General features: G+C 36.1%; 1 protein-coding gene across 3 annotated transcripts in view; it reads right to left on the bottom strand.

Annotated features, from left to right (window-relative positions):
- The window catches only part of CEP128 (centrosomal protein 128), a 504131-nt gene that overhangs the window by 51854 nt on the left and 432967 nt on the right, over positions 1-19310 (bottom strand). For all 3 annotated transcript variants that reach the window (XM_023185111.1, XM_023185121.1, XM_026455590.1), the window contains one exon: positions 18179-18202. In XM_023185111.1, the coding sequence (XP_023040879.1) occupies positions 18179-18202 (24 nt within the window). The remainder of the gene's footprint in view (positions 1-18178; positions 18203-19310) is intronic.

Below are 19310 nucleotides of genomic sequence, written 5' to 3'. Positions count from 1 at the left end.
GAGAGACAGTTTGTTATAATTTCTGTTCTTTTACATTTGCTGAGGAGTGCTTTACTTCCAATTATGTGGTCAATTTTGGAATAAGTGTGATGTGGTGCTGAGAAGAATGTATATTCTGTTGACTTGGGGTGGAGAGTTCTATAGATGTCTATTAGGTCCGCTTGGTGCAGAGATGAGTTCAATTCCTGGATATCCCTGTTAACTTTCTGTCTCGTTGATCTGTCTAATGTTGACAGTGGAGTGTTGAAGTCTCCCATTATTATTGTATGGGAGTCTAAGTCTCTTTGTAAGTCTCTAAGGACTTGCTTGATGAATCTGGGTGCTCCTGTATTGGGTGAATATATATTTAGGATAGTTAGCTCTTCCTGTTGAATGGATCCCTTTACCATTATGTAATGGCCTTCTTTGTCTCTTTTGATCTTTGATGGTTTAAAGTCTGTTTTATCAGAGACTAGGATTGCAACCCCTGCTTTTTTTTTTGTTCTCCATTTGCTTGGTAGATCTTCCTCCATCCCTTTATTTTGAGCCTATGTATGTCTCTGCATGTGAGATGGGTCTCCTGAATACAGCAGACTGATGGGTCTTGACTCTTTATCCAGTTTGCCAGTCTGTGTCTTTTAATTGGAACATTTAGTCCATTAACATTTAAGGTTAATATTGTTATGTGTGAACTTGATCCTGCCATTATATTAACTGGTTATTTTGCTCATTAGTTGATGCAGTTTCTTCCTAGCCTCCATGGTCTTTACATTTTGGCATGTTTTTGCAATGGCTGGTACCGGTTGTTCCTTTCCATGTTTAGGGCTTTCTTCAGAGTCTCTTGTAAGGCAGGCCTGGTGGTGACAAAATCTCTAAGCATTTGCTTATTTGTAAAGGATTTTATTTCTCCTTCACTTATGAAACTTAGTTTGGCTGGATATGAAATTCTGGGTTGAAAATTCTTTTCTTTAAGAACGTTGAATATTGGCCCCCACTCTCTTCTGGCTTGTAGAGTTTCTGCCGAGAGATCTGCTGTCAGTCTGATCGGCTTCCCTTTGTGGGTAACCCGACGTTTCTCTCTGGCTGCCCTTAAGATTTTTTCCTTCGTTTCAACTTTGGTGAATCTGGCAATTATGTGTCTTGGAGTTGCTCTTCTGGAGGAGTATCTTTGTGGCGTTCTCTGTATTTCCTGAATTTGAATGTTGGCCTGCACTACTAGGTTGGGGAAGTTCTCCTGGATGATATCCTGAAGAGTGTTCTCCAACTTGTTTCCATTCTCCCCCTCACTTTCAGGCACCCCAATCAGACGTAGATTTGGTCTTTTTACATAATCCCATACTTCTTGCAGGCTTTGTTCATTTCTTTTTCTTCTTTTTTCTTTTGGTTTCTCTTCTCGCTTCATTTCATTCATTTGATCCTCAATCGCTGATACTCTTTCTTCCAGTTGATCAAGTTGGTTACTGAAGCTTGTGGATTTGTCACGTATTTCTCGTGTCATGGTTTTCATCTCTGTCATTTCATTTATGACCTTCTCTGCATTAATTAGTCTAGCTGTCAATTCTTCCACTCTTTTTCAAGATTTTTAGTTTCTTTGCGCTGGGTACATAATTCCTCCTTTAGCTCTGAGAAGTTTGATGGACTGAAGCCTTCTTCTCTCATTTCATCAAAGTCATTCTCTGACCAGCTTTGATCCGTTGCTGGCGATGAGCTGCGCTCCTTTGCAGGGGGAGATGCGCTCTTATTTTTTGAATTTCCAGCTTTTCTGCCCTGCTTCTTCCCCATCTTCATGGTTTTATCTGCCTCTGGTCTTTGATGATGGTGACGTACTGATGGGGTTTTGGTATAGCTGTTCTTCCTGTTTGATAGTTTTCCTTCTAATAGTCAGGACCTTCAGCTGTAGGTCTGTTGGAGACTGCTTGAGGTCCACTCCAGACCCTGTTTGCCTGGGTATCGGCAGCAGAGGTTGCAGAAGATTGAATATTGCTGAACAGTGAGTGTACCTGTCTGATTCTTACTTTGGAAGCTTCCTCTCAGGGGTGTACTCCACCCTGTGAGGTGTGGGGTGTCAGACTGCCCCTAGTGGGGGATGTCTCCCAGTTAGGCTACTCAGGGGTCAGGGACCCACTCGAGCAGGCAGTCTGTCCCTTCTCAGATCTCAACCTCCGTGTTGGGAGATCCACTGCTCTCTTCAAAGCTGTCAGACAGAGTCGTTCTCGTCTGCACAGGCCTCTGCTGCTTCCCCTGTTATTTTTTAGCTGTGCCCTGTCCCCAGAGGTGGAGTCTACAGAGACAGGCAGTTTTCCTTGAGCTGCTGTGAGCTCCACCCAGTTCGAGCTTCCCAGCGGCTTTGTTTACCTACTTAAGCCTCAGCAATGGCGGGCGCCCCTCCCCCAGCCTCGCTGCTGCCTTGCGGTTAGATCGCCGCAGACTGCTGTGTTAGCAAGGAGGGAGGCTCCGTGGGCGTGGGATCGTCCTGGCCAGATGTGGGGTATATTCTCCTGGTGTGCCTGTTTGCTTACAGCGCAGTATTGGGGTGGGAGTTACCCGATTTTCCAGGTGTTGTGTGTCTCAGTTCCCCTGGCTAGGAAAAGGGATTCCCTTCCCCCTTGCGCTTCCCATGTGAGGCGATGCCTCGCCCTGCTTCAGCTCTCGCTGGTCGGGCTGCAGCAGCTGACCAGCACCGATTGTCCAGCACTCCCTAGTGAGATGACCCCAGTACCTCAGTTGAAAATGCAGAAATCACCGGTCTTCTGTGTCGCTCGCGCTGGGAGTTGGAGACTGGAGCTGTTCCTATTCGGCCATCTTACTCCGCCCCTCCTTACTCTATTTTAACAATAAGGGAAATCTCTATTTGTGTCTTCATAGAAGATCTTTTTAAAAAGGATAAAAGTTTTTTTAAAAAAATCAATACTTAAAAAAAACTTTAAAAACCAAGATTGGGTTCAATTGACCCTGATGGTAGACTGAGAAGTAAACTACCTTTGAAAAGCTCTCAACCTTTTACCATCATTCTCAGAGTCCTCTTCATCCTCTTAGTCTCAAGTTTCTCCTCCCTGTGAGTCTGCCCAAACCACTTCTGTGGAGTCTGACAGAACTTCAAACAAGAAGTACTTATCCCATGCCACCCTCCAGTGCAGTGCCTATAAGAAGGAACCACGCTTCCTACTCAGTCCATTGCATGGAGAAGTTGGTTATCACATGTTGAATGGAGAAATGAATGAAAGGCAATGCGTGTGATGCAACAAAGGATTAACACAAAAGTAGTAAGAGGAAAAATTAGAAAAGGAAGATGAGAGGGGCAGTTTACATAATCCTAATATATCAGCAATTAGACTGATTTGCCATAAAAATAAAAAACAACTACTAATTTGTTTTTAACTGTTTATATAGTTTCCAAATATAATGGTTTTGTAAATCAGTCTATTTGTTGTAATTTGTTAAAATAAGAGAATTTGTCATTAGGCGAGTTCCTGACTGAGCAAACTGGTCCTTAAAGTTAATTCTGACAAATTTTAATGTTAACAAAAGGTTAAAATTAAGCTCCCTAGATCCTTGGACAGTTATGGAAAATAATGTGTGAGCAAGAATCTTACAACTTTGTTTCAATAGATTAAAAAGAAAAAATCCTGCGGAGAGAAGACATGATACTATCGGTAGAAAAGACATGAAATTAAGTCTGTGAAACTAAGTAGGACAAAATCCAATAGACAGGAAAGCAGAGTAACACCAGGTTTTAGGGGACAGACACACTAAAGGCACATTCTTGAAGGACATGTTGAAGATGGCATAAATCAGTGATTCTCAACCATAGCTGTACATTACAATTATCTGGCAAGCTTTAAAAAATACTTGGTCCTATCCTGGGTCAACTAAATCTGGGGGTGAGGGTGTGTCGAACTAAAATTACTGGATTTATTAAATAAGAACTCTAAATCTAAATTTCTTAGAGCCCACATGTAAAACAACTGAACTGAATTTTGGAGGTAAAATTAATATAACACAGAGTGCCAAGGCACATAACCAGAGTGGCAATACTAGGACAGAATGTAAATGTCCTGATTAATGAGCAAAACCTTTCCAGTCCACACACTGCTCTTGTGACTGGTAAAGGTAACGCATACATCAGGGAACAATGTTTTTAAAATTTAGAAAAGGACTTTCCCATCCATTATCTCATCTGACCTTCTGAGCAAACCTGTGACACATGCAGGATAAAAATTAGGCCCATTTCCTAGATAATAGAAAGCAGGCTTGGAGAGGTTAAGTGAATCGCCCATGTGAAAAAGCCAAAATTCACAACCAGGTCTTCTAACTGCCATCCACCAGAGTTGGAGAGCACCAGGCTTTTGCCTTACCCTGTCACTTAATTCCTACACTTTTGGAACCACCGTACTCTTCTTCAAGCAAAAACTAATAGAGAAGTAGGAGCTTTGAAATATTTCACAGAAAAATGAGGTTTGAGTTAGAAATGAAAGTGTTAAAACAAAAATCAGAAGTTCTTGGAAAAGAAGATGTAAAGGAAGTACTTCACAGAGTCCAAACATTTTAACTCAGTGAGTCTATCTATGTTTCAGTGGCTTTCTAAAGCCACTATATGGTTAATGCCTGACAGCAATCAACCAACCATGTCAAGGCCTTTGCTGTGGATAGAAAGCATAGGTAGCAGTGAGATGCGAGGAGAGAAAAACATTGCAAAAGCTCCAGAAAATCACTTACGGAAGACCAGCTAGCAAAATAATTAAGAAGTGAGCCTAAAGAGAACAACGAGGGACAGGCTGTTTTGACAGTTTGGCCTTTCACTGTTTGATGTTCAAATATAATATAATTGGGGCATATGATAGGATGAAATCATATACTAGTGTTAAATAATTGACAAGAGAACACTTTGGGTATTTATATTAATAGTGCTAATAGAACAATTTATACTCTCTCCAGCCTTCCATCTGAGATCAAAGTTTAATAAAAGCTCTAAACAAACTTGATAAAATCTTATGTAAGTGGTATTACAGCTGTTATGCAGATGCATAAAAAAAGGTCAACCGAGGTGTTTAATATCACTGACAAAGCTCAAGACATAACTAGGAATGCAATCTAGGGGCAGGCCAACTCTTCAACATTCAAAAGGAGGAAAACTAGATCAAAGTTGTTTCATGAAACTCCATTTACCAATGAGCTTAGGGCATATTATGACAATTTTAAATATGGTCCAAAAATGTCCATACCCTATTTCTTCTTACCCTGCTCAAGGTAAATATGGGATTTGATTGCAAATTTTCTTCCTCTTCACTTTGTATCATTTAGTAGATACTTGCAAAGTGTTCCTTACACATATCTTCATTACTCTCACCAGTCACAAGTGGAGGATATCGAACAGAAAGAATGCTGTGTTGCTAATCAGGACATCTGAATTTTAGCCCTAGTTTTGTCACATTTAGAAAATCATAAACTCCTTTGGCCTCTAGACTTCTCTTGAATAGGGTGAGGAGTTTTGACAAGGATTTCTAGCATTGAGTTCTAACATTATCTAAAATGTGAGAACCGTGGCAGCAGGAACCTCATCCGCTGTATGCTTTACGACAGTGTTGAGACATGGTAGGGACTTAATAACTAGTTCATACATAATATAATATGATTAAAGTAGGGTAAGTTGTTTGATAGTAACTATTGGCAACATAGAAATTTTGTGAAGACCCCAGATTTTTAATTCCTCCTATATTAGACAAAAGTCTACTAGGGAGAGAAATTTTTTTGTTTGTTTGTTTTGTTTTTTTGAGATGGAGCTTCTCTCTTGTTGCCCAAGTTAGAGTGCAATGGCGTGATCTCAGCTCACTGCCACCTCCACCTCTCAGGTTCAAATGATTCCTCCGCCTCAGTCTCCTGAGTAGCTGGGATTACAGGCGCACACCACCACACCCAGCTAATTTTTTGTATTTTCAGTAGAAACGTGGTTTCACCACGTTAGCCAGGCTAGTCTCGAACTCCTGACCTCAGGTGATTCACCCTCCTCGGCCTTCCAAAGTGCTGGGATTACAGGTGTGAGCCACTGTGCCCTGCTGGGAGGGAAACTTTTAAAGATGATCTAGTCCAGCCCAATCATGAAAAATAATAATAATAATTGAAATTCAGAAAGGTTAAATAATTTGGCCAAGGTCATGTGCCTGGCTATGGTGGAGACATGACCAGTATCTAGATTGTCTGACTAATAATCAGATACTATTTTTTATCATATCACTTTCCATCATTTAAAACTAGTCATATAATAATTTTCAGCTAAAGACTGAAAGGAATTTGTTAAAATTAGATGCACAAAACACAAATTCTCCATATCAGATTTTCAATAAAGACTATTTAAAATGTATATAAAATATACTATTCTCACCTACTATGTATTGTGAGTGTAATACAAATATCTTGTTTTATAGTTAAGTTAGGATCTTAAAAAAAATATCAAATATATTCTCATTACTCTGAGATTTCACCCAGATAGGCTCTCTTAAAGAGAGCAGAAAGCATTTCTTGTATGTGTTGTATTTTACAGAAAGACACTGCCATTGTGCTTTACAATATACATTCATATTATCTTTACAATATAAAGCAAGAGCTTTTACCGAGAGAATGCAGTGTTCTTAATATTGTTTAGAAAAGGCCTATAAAACACATAATCAACCAAGGAAGTTAGAAAGGCAGTATGACTACTTATCAGCATCAAATATGACGAGGTCAGACTGACCTCCAAACACTGAGCAATTCAATAATACTAAATTCATCTGCTGGTGAAGTTGCGTTCATTATGTAACTTCTCAGTGATACCTTTCCTATGTTATCATGTTTATGAAACATTTGACAGTGCTGTAGAAAACAATTTTTACAGGCTGAAAGAAGCCTCACATTTTTTAAGTTGGTCATCACATTCTGCCGCAAGGTTGTAACTCTGCATAAACAGCCCACTTGTTTTAGCAGTATTTTCTACATTTGACCATAAACAATCATGTTTCAGAAGCTTAACCCTTTGAAGATATCCCTATTACTGGAAAACGTACATAGCTTAATACTGACTAACATAGAATATGGGCTGTGTATTTTGGGACAGGGTGGAGAAAGGAGAATGTCTAGATTGTTTCACCCAAGATCCCTCATGAGAGATTCATGAGGATATTTCCGTTTGCCCTCGATGCGAATATACAGAAGGTAGACCAACATTAGAGCAGTGGGAAACTTGGCAGAACGGGCTAGGACAGGGTTTGTGCAAAACCTTTTTCCGGTTTCAGTTTGAATGGGTTCCCAGGAAGTGTCAAGTCTGAACAAATCCAAAATTTTACAATGTAGCTCAGCCAAAACTGCTGGGATTCACCTGATTCTGGGTCAAAACTGTAACAGAGCACACTGCGTTTTATTTGGTGTAAAGCCAATTGGACTGAACCTTTCAGGCAACTTCAATGAGAGGCTCATAGCCTTGGCAAAACCAAAAATGAACCTAGCTTGATCTTTGGTTTTAAAGCAGCAAGTTCTGGCTTTGTAAAGAGATAAAGGCAAGTTTTCCTTAGCTTCAAGATTCTTACAAATACTTAAGAGAGGCACTGCAAATAATTAGCAGTTATTTGGCCAGATCTACATTATCAAGTCAGTTGTTTCCTGAGTTTAACAGTGGCACTTTAGTAAGTACTCTAACTCATTTGGGTCTATATATTCTTAAGTGCCCTAGAGCACAATTTAGTGTCCTAACAAAGAGTGATGGCTCTTCAACTTCAGTGCCTGTAGAGTGATTTGCACATGCAGTAGGATGAAGCACAATCAGTGTTAGATCCAGGGTAAAAAGGGAAAAAAGTTAAAAATAAAAACTCCAACAGCAATTGTCTACTCCAACACAAACAGGTGAAGTAAGTGTCTATGACATTACTTAGTCTGTAATTTCCAGAGACACATGGGCATCTTCTTACAACCTTGGACACCTAATCTTGAAGCTCAGCTAATGTGTACAGTTCAATGAATCTTTCAGAGATATGCTTCAGAATCTACAGTGTTTTTAAAAGAAAAGTCATATTTCTAAGAGTTTTCCAGTGTTTTGTAATATTTCTCAATATAGGCATATGAGTATATATTTTTCTCTATACAGCTTTAGGTTAGGATTTACCCCATTTTAAGTTGTGTTAGCTCTGTAAGTATATTTCGAAAATAAGGGAGATAAGATTTTTTTAAGTATTTGGGAAGCTGATTAAATGCTGACTAATTGCAACTACTAATTACACATTTGCTCTAAGTCAATGGTTTTCAAAATTAAGTTTTAAAGCTATGTATCTCTCTCTCACACACGTTTTTAAGTTGTCTAAATGTTTTTAATCATAAGCTTAAGTAGTTGCAAAGGATGACATTTTCTTGCAATATTGTAAAGAATGACGTTTTCAAATAAAACTCATTCATATAAATAATATAAATGTATCCAGTAAACTTTAAATAACTCAGTAATTTGTTGCCACCATTTATCCACTTACAAAATAAATATGACCATTGTTAAAAGACAGATTTTTTTCTGGTTCCTTTTTTCCCTTCAGTTTATACTAATATAAAATATATTTATGTTCATAAATGTTTTTATCATTTTGCCATACTTCATCCTTCTCTGTAACAATGTATATATAGAAATATAGAGAAAAAATTGGTTTTTAAAATTCTCTGAGACCATAAAGCTCTATGTTATACATTTTTATAGATGGGATTAGCATTATAATTAATATTAGGTATATTATAAATTTTGAGAAAAATTATTAAATGTGAAATGTAAAAAAAAAAAAAAAAATCCAAAGCTTCCAAAAAGTATATCTCTTAATGAAATAAATATAGCTTCCTCTTCTCCCACACTGAGTTAGTTCACATAACCCTAGCTAAATGTTAATTTTTGTTTGAATAAGACAGGGTTTCATTTCATTTCTATTCCTATTATTTCTATAGATTTAATCACAAATCTTGTTCACATAAAAAGTACATGAGAATGAAAGTTTTGTTATAACAATGTTACTCAATTCTTGAATGTTTTCCTACTCTTATGGTAAATATTACATAGTGATCTGTCATCAAAATTAATTTTAATAATCTATCAGCCCTGCAAAGTTCTCTTTTGACTTTGTTGAAAGCAAAGAATGAGAAACTACCTGACTTACCAAAGGACTATTATGCAGTTATTTAGACCATTTACTTCCTATTTCTCGAAGGTATGCCAAAAAGGCTTTATTTGTCAAGATTTATCATGTAACTGTTTTTCTTTTGTTTAACTCAACATATACAGGAAGGGTTGGGACAAATAAAAATCTTGCTAACTTTAACACTATTCTATTAGTGTAATCTTTTTGATATATTTATTTTATCTTAGCATTAAATATGGTTCCATATAAACCCCAGACCTACAGATTGGCAAAGCCAGTCCTCACTGTCAAACCAGTCAGCCAAATCACTCTTGCTTTATGGTACAAAAAGAATCTGACTTCATTTCTCAATTAAATGGAATGGTGTTAATGTGTGTCCCTGTGAAAACTGTCTCACTTTTGAATCATAATTCTAAAACAGATAAATAGGTAAAGCATGGAGCTCTGCTAGAGTTTGTCACCTGGATGAAATAAGACACTGCTGCCTTTAATGATTTCTTATCAACACTCTCTTAGCTTTGATTTCTGGAGCTATACATCCTTTGATTATAGTAGAGTAGTGGAAGAGGTGAGGTTATTAAATAAAAATGTCTTCACCTCCCCCCCCAATAAACAGAATATATCTAATTCAGAACACCTCAACCCCAGTATCCCATATATCAAATACAGCTCTTTGTTCTTAACAAAAATATATGTGCAACTAAGAAGGATAAGAAGTCTTACCTTGGGGCCTTGATTAAAGAAGGCCAGCAGGTACAAAAATCTTAAACTACCTCTTTGCTTAGCACCTTAAAGTGCCTGGGGGAATTTGCCTCATGGAACTCAGGATGGGTGAGAAATAGGCCTGTATTTTTGTTGTTGTTGTTGTTGTTGATTTTTTAAATAAAGTGGGAGAAAGTCAATTATGAAAGGTACGATGGCCTTTCAAAGCAGAGTCATTTTAGGAGAAAGTGTATCTAGAAACTGAAGCTATAAAAACCAATTCTCAGTTAGCTGGGCGTGGCGGTAGGCACCTGTAATCCCAGCTACTTGGGAGGCTGAGGCAGAAGAATTGTTTGAATGCGGGAGATGGAGGTTGCAGTGAGCCGAGATGGCGCCACTGCACCCCCAGCCTGGGTAACAGAGTGAAACTCCATCTCAAAAACAAAAACAAAAAACTATAAGCCAATTCTCCTAAAACTATTTGTGCCTGACTACCTCTTGGAAGATCTCTGTATACTCCCAGGGGCATGCTACCCCAGTTCGAACATGCTGTTACTTACCAGCTCTCTTTGAACATTCCTGTTGGGGTCAGCATTAATCATTTTGCAGTAAAAAGCTATTAAAAAGTTATACTAACATGTTTCAATTCCCTTTAGTTTTTAAATTTTTTTCTGGCGAAATATGTCATTGATACAAAATTATAAGTAAAATATATACATACAGTTTAAAGAAAATGACAATCGGTGGTTTTAATTAGTGTCTCCCTGATTGCTAATGAAAAATGTGTTCTCACGTTTCTTTTTCAATAGAGATGCTTGCTTATGCCGACCTTCTTTTGTCCCTTTTAAAAGCTTGGATATCTTTTTCTAATTTTTTTTTAGGCAATAAGATTAGGACACAAATTGGTAGTCAGTTATATCTGCTACAAACATATTCTATGTGTGGCTTTTCACTCTTTTTATGTCATATTTTTATTTGGTTTACAGAAGGTCTTAATTTTAACATGGTAACTTGAGTCACTTCTTTTATATGATCCATTATTTCAATGCCTTGTTTGCCTTTGTTTTTTTCTTCAGAAATCTCCTTCAGTTCCAGGGTTATGAAAATATTCAACAATTTTTTTTTTTTTTTGTTCTAAAAATCTCATGGTTTGCCATTCACATTTTGGTTTTCTTTCTTTCTTTCTTTTTAAATTATACTTTAAGTTCTGGGATACATATGCAGAACGTGCAGGTTTGTTACACAGGTATACATGTGCTGTGGTGGTTTGCTGCACCCATCAATCTGTCATTTAGGTTTTAAGTCCCGCATGCATTAGATATTCGTCCTAATGCTCTCCCTCCCTTACCCCCAACCCCCCGACACACCCCGGTGTGTGATGTTTGCTCCCTGTGTAAATGTGTTCTCATGTCCAACTCCCACTTATGAGCGAGAACACCACATTTTTGCATCTGATATGAGATAGAGGTTCAGTTTAATATTTTTAATACCATCTATGGAAAAGTTCATCCTTACTCCGCCGATATGTGATGCCATTTGTGTCAGACATCAAGTTTCCGTATGTAAGTATTTCTGTTTCTGGGTTCTCTATTTGATTACACTGACCAACTTATATATTCCTTTGCCAAGACAACACTATCTTAATTTCCATAGTTTTAATATGTTTTGATACATGTTTAAGAAAACCCCCCTTACCTTGTTCTTCAGAAATTTCTTGGCTAGAGTGTCTTCTCTATAAAACACTTGTGATTCTTTTTAAAGTTTTTTTTCTCTTATGTACTTTGAATTTTTTGTTACTTTTGCATTGCTATAGTGTTAATTACATTTTCTTAGTAATTGTTGCTTGGAGTTAGAAGTAAAATATACTGTTTTTTAATCAAAGAAATTGATAAACTCTATATTTTTTCATAATTTAACTATGAATTCCTTGGGCATTTTATATAAACAAGAACAGTATTTGCAAATATCAATTTTACTGCACTGGCTAGGACCATCTGCACAGTGTCTAACAGAAGCTGTGGAACAGCACATCCTTTGTTCCTGGTCATAGAGGAGGATGTCAGCATTTCAGTGCTAAGGTGATTTACCCATAGGTTTTTTTTCCATATGACCTTTATGAGATTAAAAAGTTTCCCTCTATTCTTAGTTTAATAGAAGGTTTATGATGATGACGATGATGATGGTGGTGGTGGTGGTGGTGGTGGTGGAATCAATGCTTCTTATTCATTTATGGGGATGGCCTTTTCAAATTTTATTTCTCCCTTATCTGTCACTACGCTATAAATTACATTGATTAATTTTCTAATGTTAAACCAACTTGTTTAACTCAACTGAACTGCTGGAACAAACTCAACTTGTTCATGATGAGTTATTCTTTTTAAACATTCCTAAATCTATTTCGCTAATCTTTTGTATAAATTTTTGCATTCGTGTTAATGACTAAGGGTCTAAATTCTCTTACTTATTCTTATGCTTAGTTGTAGAACAAACACTATGCTGACTCAGGATATAAACTGGGCATGTTCCCTCTTTTTCTAGTCTCTGGAAGAGTTTTATAAAACTGAAATTATCTGCCCCTAGAACATTTGGTAGAACTTATGTATAAAATTATTTGGGCTTGGTAGCCCTTTTCTGATTAAATTTTAATTGACTAAAAATAGTTGATTAAAATTATTTTTAAAAAATTTAGTCATGCTATTTCTTCTTCATTTTTGAAAATTACATTTTCTTGGAATTTATTTCTCTAATTTATAATTAGAAAATTATTCAGAATACTTTGCTATGTGGTTAAATTCTCCAAGACCTGTAGTTATATCCTTTTTTCCCAATCATAATGGACTTTTTTACTATGATTCGTTGGTCAAACAACAGACTTCACTTTGTTAGCCCTGTCTATTGCATGTTTTTTCTCTGTTTCATTAATTTTCAGTCTTTATTTTTTCCCTTCTTGTGTTTTCTTTAGCTTTTACTCTTTTAATTTCTTTTTAATATCTTATGTTGGGTGATAAGTTCATTAATTTTTAGCCCTTGTTTTTTTAACACAAGCACTAAAGCCTTTATATTTCATCATAGATAACACTACTGCTATATCCCATATATTTTAACACATTAATATTTTAATCATTCAGTTCTATACAAAATGTACACTACATTTTTTGACCTGCGAATTGTTTAAAAGTTTGCTTTGTAATTTCTGAAAGCCTATGGTCTATATGGTTATTTTTTTGAATCTTAGAGCTAGCTATGACTATGTCACTAAGTTCTGGTCCATGGATATGAACAGAAATGGTATGTGCAACTTCCAGTTTCCACTATTTTCAGTTTCCACTACAGGGGAGTTTACATGCCCTCCCTTTCCTTCACTTTTCTAGTTAGTATGCAAATATAAGGGCAAGAGGTGGCATAGGCATTGGATAATGAGGACAGAGTAACAACATATTGAGGATCATGGTGCAAAAGACAGAAGAAACAAAAAGACAGAAGGAACGTAGCGTTCTAACACCATGGGGACACTACCTGCCAATGGATAGCTTATGTTTGCATTAGCACATGAGATAAATTAATTTTTATGTTACTTAACCCATTATTATTTTGAGTGTTTCTCCAACTTTAACTAATACAAAGGTATGAGAATCAACATTATCACAGTATTAATAGAAATGAAAATAAAGACAGATTTAAAGGGTGATATGAAAAACTGCATTTATATCACCAAAGTGAATTGCCTTACAATCCCTTTCACTTCCTGAAAGGACCCTTACTGTAGTATCTATATTTTCTTTTCCCCCATGACCTCCCACTTACTAAGTTTGCTAGTTCCTTTCTCTAAACAAGGGTATGCACTTTGCCTTTGCATGCCCTCTGCTCTGGCACCAAACTGCCCCTACTCCTAATTTTCCAAGCACATTTCTAAGGCTGGATTCCCTCCAATGTGCACTTTCCCTCTTCCTGCTTGCAGTCTCTTACTATTCCACACCGTCCTGCACACTGTCACTACATTTATAGACCCCATCCAGCGCACCACGATCCCTCATTAAAAGCCACAATGGCAGCCTATTGGCATAATACCTATGCTCCCACTTCCTACCTCCCAACCTTGAAATGCAGATGGCAGAAAATGTAAGGTGATTACAGCACTCTTTCTGGAAGAGCAAACAGAAAAAAATCCTTCCCAACAGAGTGTTTCAGTAACTAGTACTGACCAGTATGAACTAACATTTGGGAAGGACCTATTTAGATTCTGTTATAAAAGATCCCTGATGTAAAAGATATAAAACTCTGATATAAAAAAATCAAGTCTAAACTGCTTGGTTTGTATTTCAGAACACCAGAATGACCCCTCTTACTCTCTCAAACTGTTATCTATCTCTCTATACATTATCTCCTATGAACCTACAGGGAAAAAATGTGAAAAGACTTTGAAATGGAACAGAAACTTACTAGGTATCTTCAGTGAAGACCTAGTTTTTGCCTAGCACACCTGTCTCGGTTTTCTGATTCTGTGGGATCTCTGTGCTCTCACCATCTTTGAGTTATTTATAACTTTATGAGTTGCAGATAACTGATAACAATACAAATAATTTTTGTTCACAGACAATAAATTTTGTCTGGTAGGGTTCCATTGATTTTCCTTCCTCATTGTAGAAGAAGTCAATTTTGCCTTTATTTAAAATACATTTCAGCACTCTGTAGTGCTTATATATGTGTGGTTGTTTAAATGCTCCTTTAAGTCATTTGTAACTTCTTGTTCATTCCCTCATTAATTAATGAGTTAAATAAACACATTTGTTACAAGTTAATTTTATATGTGTATGGAAGTCATGACTTTACCTTAAAAAATCCTTTTAACAAACCCTTTTGTTCATTACTGTCTTAGACTTTGATTACATCTCCAATATGAAAGGTCTTCTCTGGCTCTTTCTACCTGACTACTGATTCTTCATATTTCAGAAATAAATTTAAGCTCCTTATCATGTCCTCAAACTGTAAAATCTATCATTTTCACAATGAACCCAGATCACAATGATGCCTCAGTTTTCTTTACAATTATCTTTTCTTCAAAAATAGCTTCTGAAAATGCATTATCTTTTTCATTCATGGACTGTATTTTTTTGTTGTTGTTGTTATCTTTCATCATTAATTCATTTAAATGAATGTGTCTTCTTTACCTAATTAGAGTACAAATTCCTTGAAGGCACTGATCACAATTTACTTTCCTTTTTTCTTTCTTGGCATCAACACACTGCCCCATATTGAGCCCAATACATTTCCACTGCTGAGTCCCATCCTTGGCCCATGAGCTGGGGCTCTCAATCAAGGTTTTTTTTCCTCATATGATCACTTAGCTTTATTTAGGGAATCAACCCATTCTGTTTTGGCTGAAGGTGGTTCCATCCCAGTAAAATTTACATTAATATTTAGTGAAGATGGTTAGAGCTTCTGTGAAAACCAAATAGAATATAGTATTGACCAGGAATTCTAGGAAATACAGAATACATTGCCATGTTTCTGGGGAATTTCTCACAACTATTGGACCAGTGCTGTTTATTCCTAAGTACAGTCTTATGTGAGGTTGAGATACTTGCAGTTTGACAGTCATTCTTTCATTCTACAAATGTTTATTGATTGTCTACTATACATCAAACATTTTTGACAGACCCTGGCAATGCATTTGCAAATAAAATGTAGTTTCTAATCCAAGGAGCTTACCTGCTATTAAAGAAAGAGAGGGAAAAGTTGAGGAAGACAGGGAAAAATGGGCATGTGACTGTGACCTAAGCAGACAGATGCTTAGGTGGCAAGCTAAATCAAGTTTCTTATTATGATGAAAAGGTGATCTTCTTTTCAGGTATTGTAACTACTGGACTGCTACAATCAATCTACTGTAAATACTCCTAATGGAATGGTGAAATTTCAAACATTTGCAGATTGATAGCACCATGATATATGCCCTACATGCAACACTTCCGGTACTGTTAATGACAACTCAACCAAATATGGACCAACATTTTTCTAAGTTTTAAGCCCTGACTTGAGAGAGAATAATAAATGGTCTTGAGACAGCTTTCAGCATATTTGATTTTATGAACTATAAAGTATTTTATCAGTTGAATAGTCTACCAAGTTCATTAAAATCTGTCCCTTAAAATGTCATATGAAATCAAAGGACTTCATAATATTTGATCATTAACATTATTACTGAGCATTTTAATTTTTATGGTTTTATTTATAATTATTTCAAATTGAAACTATCAAAAAACTACTGCTGTTTAAAACCTAGTCCATTTAATCAATTTTACTTTTCCCATGACGACTATTTATTTTTACCTTTATTCTTATGGGAACCTTTATGATAGGACATTTATGATTCTATTCCTATGTACTTTGTTAGTGAAGAGGTTAGATAAAAAATATTAACAAATACAAATAGTCATTGTTGCTGATACCATTTTCAGTTTTGCATAGTATATAGGCAGAATTCAAATGATGAAATAAGAAGTAACAAGCAATCACATAATGGTAACGATAACATTTGTTGGTCCTAAATATTTTCACATGCATTTTCTCTCTTAATTCTTAAAGCAACCTGATAAAATAATTTTAATCACAACCATTTTACAGATGAAGAAAACAAGAAAGAAGTCATCTGCTAGGTGTTGCATAAGCGGCATTTTGTACACCAAATCCAGGTCTTCAAACTCAACAATTACGTTTTTGTTCAGATTTTTTTAAAAAGCATTTAATTCGCAGGCCAAATTCAGTTGGCAAGTCACTTTCTAGGGGTAAGTAAAATATATGTGGAAGAACATTAAACATTTTATTCACCAACAATGTCATCATACTGAAACTGAGAATAGTGTACTTTCTAAATGGCCCATTTAAATCTCAGGAAGAAGTTATTTATCCATAGGGTCGGGACACCATCAATCAAAATCACTTGCTTGCATATTACTGAAATGTGGTCCATAATCATCTTTCCTCTCTTCATACTCACAAATAAACATTTCATTTTTTATTAACCTTATTATCTAAATAATTTTTTCCTGCTTGTTAAAAATATAAAAAGAAAAAAAAAATCACCACTACTAAGATACTTCTAATATTTTATGTATTTTCTTAGTCTTTTTAAATGTAAAATATGCACATTTAATATTTTTATCACTCTTTACATATCTTTATCACTTTTTCATATATTAGCATGGTAATATTTACTTTTTTGAAAACCTGACTTTTTATGGCTGCATAGTGTTTCATCAAATACTTGAAAAACAGAAAGGAATAAAATTAAAATCTATAATTCTTGTGTAACTTATCACTGTTGTGAGTTTTGCTTACTCTCTTCCATTCTTTTTCTTTATGCCTGTATTTCATCATTAAAGTATATACAATTTTATATCTTGAAATTTTTTCCATTTAATATTATAAGCCTTTGCATAACCACTGTGGCATGTTGGGTGAAAATTCCATACACTACAGAACCATAATTTTATTGACAATAAGTTGGTTTTCCTTTACTTTTTTTGGGGGCGGGGGAAGAGTCTTGCACTGTTGCACTGGAGTACAGTGGTGTGATTGCGGCTCACTGCAATCTCCACCTCCCGGGTTCAAGCAATTTTCCTGCTTCAGCCTCCTGAGTAGCTGAGATTACAGGTGCTCACCACCATGCCCAGCTAATTTCTGTATTTTTAGTAGACATGGGGTTTCATCACGTTGGCCAGGCTGGTCTCGAACTCCTGACCTCAAGTGATCCGCCTGCCTCAGTCTCCCAAAGTGCTGGGATTATGGGCGTGAGCCACTGTGACCAGCCAAAAATAATTTTTCAGTGAATATTGTATGCATGTAGTCTTTACATCTATGAGCTTGAAAAATTATTTCTTAATAGTACATTCCTACAAGTAAGATTATTCAGAAAAAGTTGGCATGCTTTCATTATTCTTTTTGTGACATTGGTGGGTGAAAATGTTTATAAAAACCAAGAATGTTAAAATCTTAGACATGAAAGATAAATAGCAACCTGATCTCAGTTTCTTACTAACCAATCCTTTTAGTGATTGTGAAATACAGTAAAAAATATACCAAGCATTGATTTCATTTATTTTTCATAAATTAGTACATCTTGACATGAGAGGTACTGAGAGATGTGACCACTTAAGCACGCCCATATTTTTATTTAATTTTTTTCATTTTAAAGTCTATAGCCACATACCTTTTAGATACAGTTTAGCTTGTTTTCCCCTTTGACACCTTAGATGTAGTTCTAGAAATGATTTCTGAAACTGCTTCCTTTGGTGTGCTCTGAAATCCACATCAGGAGACAGCAGTAATTCTGATACAAGGAGAAAGAAAATGCCCCAACTTACCGTTTCTAATGCAATTACACGGTCCTGCAAAGAAAGCATAATATATAATTATAAAACGAAGGCTGTTAAAAATTGTTTCAAGTTTACTTAATTTACAGGTATTCTATTTACCATCTATTATTAATAATTTTTTTAAAAATGTAAAAAATGAGAACTACTTGGAATGATCTCTATAACAGAAAAATAGTCATCAAAGAATGACTGTACTTTTTTTCATCTCATTTAGTGTTAGGACTATAGGGTTTAAGAGTAAATACTACAATTCAATGAAAGGAATAGATCTTACCACTTTTGCAATGGTAAGATTATTTATAAGGATATAAAATGTTATAAGGAATCACAACTAGACAAGAGTAGTGATATAGACAAGGAATTAAGCACATATTTTAGCTCTTAATTAGGTATACAGTGAAAAAGGTGGTCTCCACAACAAGGTGAAATTCAGACATATCTTCATCAATTAAAATAAATGAATAAATCATTATTGAAAACAAGGCAGGAAAATAAATCAGAAAGATATGGCACATGCAGCCAATCCTGAGCCCAGATAGGCCTTCATTGTCTACAACATCTTAGAATGTTTATAGGATTGGCTTTAAAAAGGGGTCATTGATAACAGTGCATCAAAAGTTAAATGATTAAGAAAATGTTTGTATTCTCAACTCCATAGTTGTATTCTCAAGTCTTTCCAGAGGTGACATGTATAAACAGGAAGTCTTTACCAAATAAAGACTGAATCTGAGACAAAGCAGAGTGTGAAGATTTAAGAAAATGAAAAATCATCCTTTTTAAGGAGGACCGAGGCCATTTGTCTTTGTTTTCTCTCATTTTAAGAACTGGAGGAGGATGGGTGCAATGACTCACGCCTGTAATTCCAGAACTTTGAGAGGCTCAGGTGGACAGATCACAGGAGGCCAGGAGTTCAAGACCAGCCTGAAAAACCTGGTGAAACACCGTCTCTACTAAAAATTAAAAAAAAAGCCAGGTGTGGTGCTGCGTGCCCGTAATCCCAGTTACTCGGGAGGCTGCAACAGGAGAATTGCTTGAACCCAGGAGTTGGAGGTTGCAGTGAACTGAGATCATGCCACTGCACTCCAGCCTGGGCAACAAAGCAAGAGTACAGCTCAAAAAA

This window comes from Piliocolobus tephrosceles, chromosome 6 (genome assembly GCF_002776525.5).
Source record: "Piliocolobus tephrosceles isolate RC106 chromosome 6, ASM277652v3, whole genome shotgun sequence".
In the NCBI taxonomy this organism is placed as follows: domain Eukaryota; kingdom Metazoa; phylum Chordata; class Mammalia; order Primates; family Cercopithecidae; genus Piliocolobus; species Piliocolobus tephrosceles.
The sequence above is the reverse complement of the archived record's forward strand: the minus strand, read 5'-3'. Positions and strand labels throughout refer to the sequence as shown.